The sequence below is a fragment of the Eutrigla gurnardus genome, assembly GCF_963514095.1.
Source record: "Eutrigla gurnardus genome assembly, chromosome: 5".
In the NCBI taxonomy this organism is placed as follows: domain Eukaryota; kingdom Metazoa; phylum Chordata; class Actinopteri; order Perciformes; family Triglidae; genus Eutrigla; species Eutrigla gurnardus.
Window position 1 is genome coordinate 26,993,162 of NC_139919.1, and position 9,871 is coordinate 27,003,032.

The following is a 9,871-nucleotide window of genomic DNA, read 5'->3' on the forward strand; positions in this document are numbered from 1 at the left end:
ACTACTACTACTTATTTAATTTTAAAAAAAAATTTTTAGAAACATATTGTGCCGTTATGGTATGGATATGGGATTAGGATTATACAAAACAATGAATGGATGGATAGAATAAATCCTACATGGATTTACACCAAAGAAGAAGAAGAAAAACACCAGGGGGGGACGTCATCCAACACCGGCCGCCTATTGGCCAGACGCACGTCAACGTACGTATGACGTTATTTTTGAAATTTCAGCGGTGAAGCTGAAATCTGTTGTTGTGTGTGTGTCATTGGGGGAGTTGCTGCACTGCAGCCGTATCGATACGTTTCTCAAGTCAAACACAGTTACTTGCGGCGGATTAAAATCATGTCTTTCCCAAGAGCTCCTTTGAAAAGGTTCAACGATAACTTAGGTAAGTGACGTTAAAAAAAAAAAAAAAAAAGCGAGCGGCGTGTGTCGGGAAAAGTAAGTAGCTTATGTTAGCTTACACGTAACTGTTGGGTCGCGTTAGCGTAAACCGCTACGAGGCGTTAGCTAATTCATCTTTGTTAGTTTGGTATTGTTTTGTTAGCTTAATTGACGCGAATGTAACCAAAGTTTAGCTAAATTCGCTAGCTTAGCATCTGTAACTTGGCTAACTGACGTTGTGCTACTGGCCGAAGGTTCCACCCCTGCGCCGGGGTCCTATGAGGTCAAAGCCGGGGAAACGAAGGGAGCCGCCTCCTTCGACAAATCTGAACGATTCAGACCCGTCAAGCCAGGTGGGTCATTTATGAGGAGATAATGCCAAGAAAATAACCGTTACCTACACTACCACTCATTCTGATTATGTGTCCCCCCACAGCTGCTCTCCTTCCACCACCATCACCCTCCAAAAGTCACCTCATGTCACCTGTCCGCAGGACTATGTCCGTTGATGGTCTTGTAAGTTATTTTTAAGATGCCTTCTCAGTAACATATGCTCGCCTTCCTGTCATGAAACTAACATGTTGTCAAAACCCCAGGTTGAGAGCAGCGCAAAGAAGGACAGGAATGGCATGACCGTGGAAAGGAAGCAGCAGAAACTCTTGGAGAAAGAGGTATAGCTACACTACACTTGTATTTGTGTTGGATTTCCTGCATCAGTGGCTTCCTTGAGTCACAGCTGGCAAATTGACAGATGTTTTTCACGTAGTAACTGCAGATGTGGAACCTTCATGTCGTCTCTGTGCAGATAAGGTCCCTGGTTCAGAAGCGGGGGGAGCAGGACCGCCGTGTGCTGGCTCTGGAAGAGGAGCTGAAGAAGGTGGAGGCCAGGCTGCTGGCTGCAGTCAGGGAGAAGACGGGCCTCGCCGCCAATTTTGCCACCCTCGACAGACAGCTGGTGGAGCTCAAGAAAGTCAACGAGTTCCTGAAAAACAAGGTGTGCTTGTTTTTAGAGGTTTATATGAAATGTATTTAGAAATCACTACTTGATTACACTTTGAAAGTGTTTTTTGAATATGTTCTTTTTTTTTTTAAGGTTTCTGCTGACAAAACGAAAAAGAAAATCAATTCTCTCACAATGGAGTTGATGGAGGCCAGGAACACTTTGGATGTTAAAAACAAGGTAGAACCTGTGTGTATACATGCATCCTTTATCCTCCATAGGTTTAATCATAGCTAATGGCATGTTGATGTCTGTTTGTATGTCCAGGAGTTAAATGTCCTGCAGATTAACAATGAAGGCCAAGTAAGGGTGCTAGAAACTGACCTGCAAGCTGCCAGGGCTACTGCCTCTGCTCTCAGGGACAGGACTAAAGACATGGGTAAGATTTAACAGCAGGTAGTCCTAATAGTCGAACACACGTGCGTGCATGTATAAAGGAATAAACTCAGATCAACTGGAGCTGGACTGTGATTTATTTATTTATTTTTTTACAGAGGACCTTCATCAAGTGACCAAAGCTCAGAACGAGGAGCTGGAGAATGAGAATGCCAGATTGCATGGTGAGTTCTATGTGTGGCCTTTTTTCCCCTAGATGCACATTTAGTAGTTTTTTCCAATAACTTATTTTAAACAAAAAACAAAAAAAATCTGGACTATTTGCCAGATTTCTCAGCTGGTATTGTGTACATCAAGATTGACCCTTTTTATGTACAAATAAAGACGAAAGGTCACGGCGGATTTTGTGGGTTTGCTTCCTTATCCCACCCATAATTCTGCGTCATTTTCCAGTTTTGATACGGGAGCTGAAGGAGGAAGTCAGAGTCATACAGGAATACCTGGACACAGCCAATGACCAGATCCAGGTATAGCTTATAAGAACAATTCCAAGAAGTAGGCCTCTTTTAGTCATGCTTTGTGAAAGACGTGCTTGACCTCTGTGTGTGTTTTGTAGGATCTACGGTTGCAGCTCAGAGAGAAGACGCAGGAGAACACGGTTTCTCATGTGGAGAAAGTAAAGTAAGCGAATGCCCTCATGGTTCCAAGCATGTTCAGTCTCGTGTACCATGTTACTTATTTGCCACTTTTCCACAGGCAGCTCGAGGGCAACCTGGACCGACGCAGTACCGAGCTAGAAACCATCCACGGTGTGCTGAGGCAAAGAGAGGAGGAGGCCCAGACATTCCAGCAGGAGCTGCAGGCATCGAAGGAGGCTTTAGTGGAGGTGGAGAAGAGGTTGGAGAACCAGGAGCTGGAGCTCAAGTCTTCACAAAGTTTGGTGAGCGACTTGGAGCACCAAGTCGAGTCGGCCAACCAAGAAGTTGACGACTCCCAAGCAACGGTCCGACAGCAGGAGGCGGAGCTGGCGAGACTGAGGGAGGTGCTCCGGAGGACGGAGAAGGAGCTGGATGAGAGAGTGGCACATCTTGAACGGAGGTGTCTGTTCTCTGAAGAGGAGAGAAGTATGTTCAGTATTACAATCCTAAGTTAAATTGCAGAAAATAAATGGGCGGTTATGTGATGCGTGTACTTTCTGTTTATTTTTATAGGCAAGACTCAAGAGGAGGGGATAAGGAGAGTGCAGGAGTTGAAAGTAGAGCTCTCCTCGCTGAAGGAAGCTAAAAAAGATCACACAAACACCCAGATTCAGCTCCAGCAAGAACGTGCTGCTCTGACTGAGGAACTGACGAAAGAAAGGGTGATTGTTTGTTTTTCTCACATTCCTTTTAGATTCAGTGCAGGATCACCTAACCGTCTCTCTCCTCTTTTCTACAGGCACTTGTGGACTCCCTGTCTGTGCTGGTGCAGCAGGAAAGGGAGGAGTCCGAGGAGCAGCTGAGACAGCTACGGGATGAGATGGAGGAGGTGCTGGGAGAGCTCGCTATCTTGGAGGACCAGGAGCTGAGGAGGCAGGAGGCGGCAGAGAGGCGGCAGGAGTCCCTCCAGAGGCTGCAGGAGGAAAACGAGGAGCTGGAGAGACAGCTGAGTGATACCAGGGCACTGTTGGAGAGGTGAGGGACCAAAGGCCGAGCATACTGATGAGATGTGTTGACAGAAAAGTGGAAGTTTGAAAGTTGTACTAAATATATCCCCCTCGCTGCACTTGCAAAACAACAGCTTTTTTGGGGGATTTGTGTGTTACTATTTAGAATCACCGGCAGCTGGAAGCGTATCCCAGCATACGCTGAGCATAAAATAAAAAAAGAAATAATTGACAGGTTTCCAGTCCATCATAGCGCTGACACAGACAGCGGGTCACTGTCTATTTCTGTGTATGCCCAATTTCAAGTTTGCAAGTAACCTTGCCACCTCATCTTTGGAATCGGAGGGAGACCAATTTTTGTCTTATTTTATTAGAAACTTGACAGTGGAGTCAGAAATAAAATAGTAGACGTAAAACTCACCCCTCTGAAATTAGAAATTTCATTTAGTTACATATTTTTTCTTGTAACTATTAAAAAATGTATGTTGTTCCCCCACTGTAGATGATAAACAACCAACAATGTTAACATTTTATTGATCACTAAAGTAGTTGCAGATTCATTTTCTCCTGGTTGACTTGTTGTTAAAGGGTCGCTCTGGAATTCACTATCAGCAGAAATACTTTCAGTTTTTTTCTATCTACGTATTGACAGGACCACTTTTTCAGAAATCTGGTATTTTCCGATTTTTTAAGGTATATTTCCACAAACATTAGAAGTCTGTCGAATTTAGAAACGACCCAAATACAAGATGTAAATAGTGATCTTTAGGATGGTGCTTGTATCAGTAAAGTCTGAACTTTTAACCCATAAAACATTGTGCTTGTCATTTGCAGTAAAAGCAACAACGTGGCTGCTTTCACAGAGGAGCACAGAGCCGCCATGACAGAACTCCAGGAGGCGCACGCAAACTCACTGAGCAAGATGGGAGACATCGTCACAGAGCTGGAAAGGTAAGCGCCGGAGTTGTCAGCATTCCTGGAGCGTGTGTGTGTGTGAGTTTGGATCCGTGTTTGGGTTAAAATTCAACCGGCGTGCGAGCTTCACAGACTGCTTGTCATACTTTTCAGCACAAAAGAGGCTCTGCGGGGAGCCGAGGGAAGACGGGGGGAACTGGAAGCGGAGCTGGAGAGAGTGACGCGGCAGATGAAGGAGGAGATGGACAAAGTGGTTCAACAGAAGGAGGAGGAGGTCAACAGAGTGAAGGAGGGATTAGAGGAGCATCAGGAGCGACAGTTAGCTCAAGCAAAAGCCGTGGAAGAGAATTCAAGGTATGCTTCAAATTCACTTTGAGTCTGGATCTAAGTAAAGTCACTTTTCCACCGTGTATATATATAACTATACACTCCTTTTTTCTTTGACTTGATAGAAAGTTGCTGGAGGTGCAGATTCACCTTTCACAAAAAGATGAGGAGATGAAGGCCATGGGAGCGAGCCACGCCGCCTTGATCAATCAGTTAGAGCAGCAGACAAAGGAGAAAGAAGAGGCACTCGGGCAACTTGAGGAACAGAGGAGTCGGCTCCAAAATGAGGAAGATAAAGCCCAGAAGATGCTAAAGGAGGTCAGCCAGGAAAAAGAGGAAATAATGGAGCAGCTCACACTAGAAAGAGAAGGGAACGTCATTATTCAGACAGCCCTTCGGGAGGAAAGGAGAGCACTGGAGGTTGAAAGAGAAGACCTCCAGCAGGTCAGGTCAGAGGTGCTGAGGCTGCAGAACGAGCTGGAGAGAGCAGACGAGGAGAGGAAGAGCCTTCGGTCTCAAGTAGAGCTCAAAGAGCAGGACGGAGATCAGCCTCGCCCGGATGAGCTCCAAGAGGGTTTCCAGGCCCAATTAGACCTCATAGAGGAGAAGACAGTGACTCTGCACCGCGACCTGGAAGAGCAAAGGCGAGACAGACGGGCTCTGCAGGAGCAGGTGGAGGTGCTGACTCAGGAAAAGGTGACACTGCAGTGGGAGATGGAGGAGCAGCGACAGCAACTCCAACAACAAATCACTGAAGCGCAGGAGAAAAGGTGAACCCGATTGGATTTTTGGGACTTTTTTTAAAATTTATTTTACAAATTGCACATTTTAACTCATTTATTTCTCCTCAGCTCCCCAAATTCAGAGACAGAACACTGGAGGAAACAATATGAAGAGCTGTTTGCGAAAGTCCGGCCCTTCCAGGTCAGTCATTTCCACATCATTCCACCTCAGAATATTTCATTAAAGCTGCAGAAATCAATATTTTTACATCAGTAGTGGAAACAAACGACTTTGTATGATAAAGGTGTTTTGTAAGTGACGTAACCACAGATATTTGTCACCCACTCCGGCACTTCCACTCAGCTTTAAGGAGCATTTTGGTGTCTTTCAGCTTGTTCTTTTGATTTACTGGCTGCGACTTCACAGTATTGATTTAGCCTCACTTCCAGCCGTACGTGGGTGTTGTGCTTACACCTTGTCGCCCCAAAACAACCGTTTCCTGTCTGTTTTGGATGAGTTAAAACCCTCTCTGTTCGCGTGCTCCGCAGGAACAGCTCAACGCCTTCGCGGCTGAGCGAAACGCACTACTTAACGAAAACGGCGCAAACCACGAGGAGCTGAACAAGTTGTCCAGCGCTTACGCTCGTCTGCTGGGCCACCAGAACCACAAGCAGAAGATCAAACACGTGATCAAGCTGAAGGATGAGAACAGTAACCTGAAACAGGTGATGCACTTTTCCAAAAACGGCATTCACGTTCTGTCTGAATCTAAAGTGCCTGAATTCGTCCTGATGTGTTGTGTGTGTGAGTGAAGGAGCTGTCAAAGCTTCGGTCCCAGGTGAGCCGGCAGAAGAGCGATCTGGAGCAGCTGAAGTCAAAGGCCCCCGGTACGCCTCGTCGCAGGTTTGATCCCAGCAAAGCGTTCCAACACGACAAGGAGAACAGGCAAACTGAAGCCCTGAAGGAAGGTGAGTACTGAATTGCAACACATTGAAACCATATAGAGGCAGAACTTTGGAGATATGACAAGATCAGAATTAAACCGGTATATGATTTATTTATTTTTTGTCCTTTTTTTTATCAGGAAATCATTATGCGTAACGGAGCTCATCTTCCAAACAAGAACTGACAACTAAATTAAATTTTCTTTTTAATACTTTTACCAATTCCTTGGATGCTTTTAAAATGTTGTTTTCATTTTGTTCACTGCTGTTTCTGTTGTACTTGTTGCTGTTTTGCAGCCTTTTGTGTCAAATAGTTACAGAGAGAGAGAGAGAGGATGTACATATCTGTTTGGAGTTTTAAAAATAAGTATTAGTAGATTGTGTATGCAATGCAAAATGCCCTAAATGTATGTGTGTGGAAAATAATGAGGAAACGGATGCTAGTCTGCACACAATAAACTGAACAATATTATAGTCAGCATTAGAATAAGAGATACATTTTATCCTTTTAACTTCCTTAGCAAATGTTATGGTAGCAAACTTCTTTAAAAGTCTTTCCTTCTTTGTAAATAAAGACAGATTTTAATACACGTCTTAAACAAAAGTGTTACTGAAATTTATTTAATTTCCAAGTGTAAAAAAAATATGTACAAAACCTTTTTTTATTAATTTTTTTTGCTTGAACCGTCTCGGCCATGTCTGTCCTCAGCCAGTAGAGAGCACTCTAGCGCTGTAGCCGCAGGTTGGAGCGCCCACGTTTCATCCACACTATACGCCCGCCACAAAGAACACAACTTCACAATCTCTGCAGAGAGCGAGCCTTGGGGTTATGGGTCATGAGGCTTTATTTCCTTCAGTTGATAAGACATAGCCAGCAAGTATTGGGCCAGAAATTGACTTTTTACAAGCTATGAGTGTTGGAGGGAGCGATGAGTCACGAGTCAGTCGCAGTAGCCCTCCAGGTGGTAAATGCTGCATGGCTTGTGGCAGCACTGCTCCACGATGCCTCTCTTCACCTTCGGCTCTTCCCGGCCAGACAGAGCCTTCCACAGCTGCTGCTCCTGCCTGGCCCTTTTAGACAGGAACCCTTGTTGAGGAGGATAAAGTGTTAAGTCCTGCTGCTGGAAACCTACAGTTCTTAAAACTACCATTTTAAACTCTTACCACTTTAATGGAGACTTAATGGCTAGGTAATCAGATCTCCCCAATCCATTTAGTCTCATTAGTCACCACACCAAGAGGAGATATGACAGCGCTCCAACATATCATAGCTCACACGTCTTAAGTTCAAAAACATCCACTGGGTGTTTGAAGCAGAGCGTCCAAATAATGGCTTTTGGGAATGAGGATTTTTGTTCACGCCAAAAAAAGCCAAAATCACGGCCACACTGCCGAATTCAAAAGAGGCCAGAGACGCCGCACTAATGATTGTTCCTACAAACGCGTTTAGTTTCCAGCTTGTTGTCTCTTGAACAGTTTTCCTCCCAGCGAGGATCCAAATTGGCGTTCTCATTAGGCTGAGTCTGAACTTTTGAGCACGGTGGGCAGTGACTGCACGGGCAGCCGTTTGGGTGCGATTTCACACTGTTGCTTTCTGAGCTGCCACCGCCGAGAGGACAATTAGAGCTTTTATCTTACACACAAGTCAAACGGAATGAGTCCCGCGGCTTACCGAGCAGATGTTCCAGATCCCGCTTGTGGGGTCGGTTTGGACTGTAGAAGAAGCCCCGCTCTCCACATATGAAGTAAAGGGTGTCCACCAGGTGGGAGCCACACAGGTGCTGGGCGGGGGCCGAGGACACCGCCGGACAGTAGAGCGCCAGCAGTAACAGCATGGACACCGCACATGGTATGCCGGCCATAGGAGGGAGACCTATCGGACAAAGCGCAGAGGAAGAGTTCATACATAAAAGAGTACACATCTGATGAAATTTTTATAATCCTAGCTTTCAAAGACAAACGGGAGAACTGAAATCCAGCCAATCAATACTTAATGTCTCCAGGTGTTTTGAAAAGTAAAGGGATGAAGCGATGATCAAATTTGATCAGACCTTCTTTTTGATGACACTCGGGGCATTACAAGACCACTTTCTTTTAATAACCTTGGATATAGATATTTTACGGCGTTGCTGTGAAATTCTACCAGATAGCTCCGGCCTTTGAGGGTGTAATAACTCCGACAATATCCCAACTCAAAATAAGAGCTTTGAAGTGAGCCGAAAACTGAACAATTCATTATTTTGCTGGAAATCAAAGGCCGGGGATGAAAAAGCTTCGGTGAAACAAGGTCTGCTGGAAAAAGTCATTGGATGATATTTGACTCAAATCTCTAAATCTGACAATTAGTGTGAGCCTGAGCGGGGGAAAGTCGAAGATTAAGGAAAGTGATGAGTGCAAAAAAAAAAAAAGAAATCCCATCTTCATGACCCGGGCCGACTCCGCCGCTGGTGACGTGCTAACGACTTCCTCATATTCCAACATCAAAAAACGACAACAGTCACATTATCGCATCTATTACGAGCTGGGGGGGGGGGGGGGGGATGTCCCTACATCATCACCATGGAAACCGCCGCTGTAACCCTCAAGGTCACTCCCCACCTTGCTCTCTGGGTTTAGCGTCTACGGCGCTCAAGAGAAGGGGATGGTCCATCCAAGATTACAGAATTGTCATTAGTGTTATTAGTCAAATCCCATTTGTGATGGATGCTCTCCAGAGCTGGAACCTCGACTCCTGTTTCAAGGTGAAAAACATATTTAGCAGTCGTTTGGAAACTATATAGACCTTTTGTGGAGCATCTTATAGTGCGGCGCAGATTATTGGATTGAAAATGAATCATTTTAACAGTGTCTTTAACAATGCACCTGTGCCAGGCATTACAGCATTGGCAGAGCACTCCTTCTGGCCCGCCACTCCTCTATCCCCCTTGGCAGCTCGCCAGGCTCCTTGGCACGGCAGATTGGTAGAATTATAGATCCCGCCTGTGCTACTCTTTACTTTCATCCCTGGTTATTATACACATCAATTTGAAAAAAGCCCAAATCCCCCGAGGGAATACAGAGAAAAGTTGCTTACCTGTGTTTGAGGCCTCTGCAGCAAGAGCAGTTGGAGAGTTACAAATGAAAAGGGCCAAGGACTATAATGGTACAAAGAACATCTCCACCTGGCAACCTTTCTACTTTATAACTCCACCCGGAGGAAAGAGAAGGCAGTCACCCAGAAGGATACCCAAATCAGCCCCTGCTGTCTGGTGTCCTGACTGGCACCACTCACGCGCTGACAAACACCATATGTCACGTTCTGATCACATAGTAGTAGATTAGAAGGACTTCCAGGGTTCAATAGTGACCACTAGTGGTGGCTTTAAGCGCTTCATTCAGAGGCAAACCATGACGAGCTCATTTTGGAGACTACAAGTCAGAAATAAGTAGAACCATAAACATACAGTCTAAAATTCAGTTAAATATTACAATGTCTTTTAAAAAAAAAAAGTGGTAATGTTCAGAATAATATGGCAAATATCCAGATAATTTGTGTTGTGTTAACTAACAAGGCCTCCATTTAAAAAATAAATAATTAATTAAATAAAAAAA

General features: G+C 44.9%; 2 protein-coding genes across 2 annotated transcripts; one reads left to right on the forward strand and one right to left on the reverse strand.

Annotated features, from left to right (window-relative positions):
* Nucleotides 1-275: 275 nt before the first annotated feature.
* hmmr (hyaluronan-mediated motility receptor (RHAMM)) lies at nucleotides 276-6,884 on the forward strand. The gene is made up of 20 exons (XM_084009683.1): nucleotides 276-394; nucleotides 645-743; nucleotides 827-906; nucleotides 987-1,061; nucleotides 1,196-1,384; nucleotides 1,484-1,570; nucleotides 1,658-1,769; nucleotides 1,885-1,950; nucleotides 2,180-2,253; nucleotides 2,343-2,407; nucleotides 2,483-2,850; nucleotides 2,938-3,086; nucleotides 3,164-3,399; nucleotides 4,206-4,322; nucleotides 4,440-4,640; nucleotides 4,739-5,383; nucleotides 5,465-5,537; nucleotides 5,885-6,061; nucleotides 6,151-6,304; nucleotides 6,421-6,884. The coding sequence occupies exons 1-20, from the start codon at nucleotides 349-351 to the stop codon at nucleotides 6,435-6,437; spliced, it is 3,030 nt and encodes a 1,009-aa protein (XP_083865809.1). The 5' UTR covers nucleotides 276-348; the 3' UTR covers nucleotides 6,438-6,884.
* A 191-nt stretch (nucleotides 6,885-7,075) lies between these two features.
* insb (preproinsulin b) lies at nucleotides 7,076-9,551 on the reverse strand. The gene is made up of 3 exons (XM_084009690.1): nucleotides 9,354-9,551; nucleotides 7,953-8,153; nucleotides 7,076-7,367 (listed from the first exon to the last, which is right to left on the reverse strand). Exons 2-3 carry the CDS (start codon nucleotides 8,140-8,142, stop codon nucleotides 7,222-7,224), a joined length of 336 nt encoding a protein of 111 aa, XP_083865816.1. The 5' UTR covers nucleotides 8,143-8,153; nucleotides 9,354-9,551; the 3' UTR covers nucleotides 7,076-7,221.
* Between the last annotated feature and the right edge of the window lie 320 nt (nucleotides 9,552-9,871).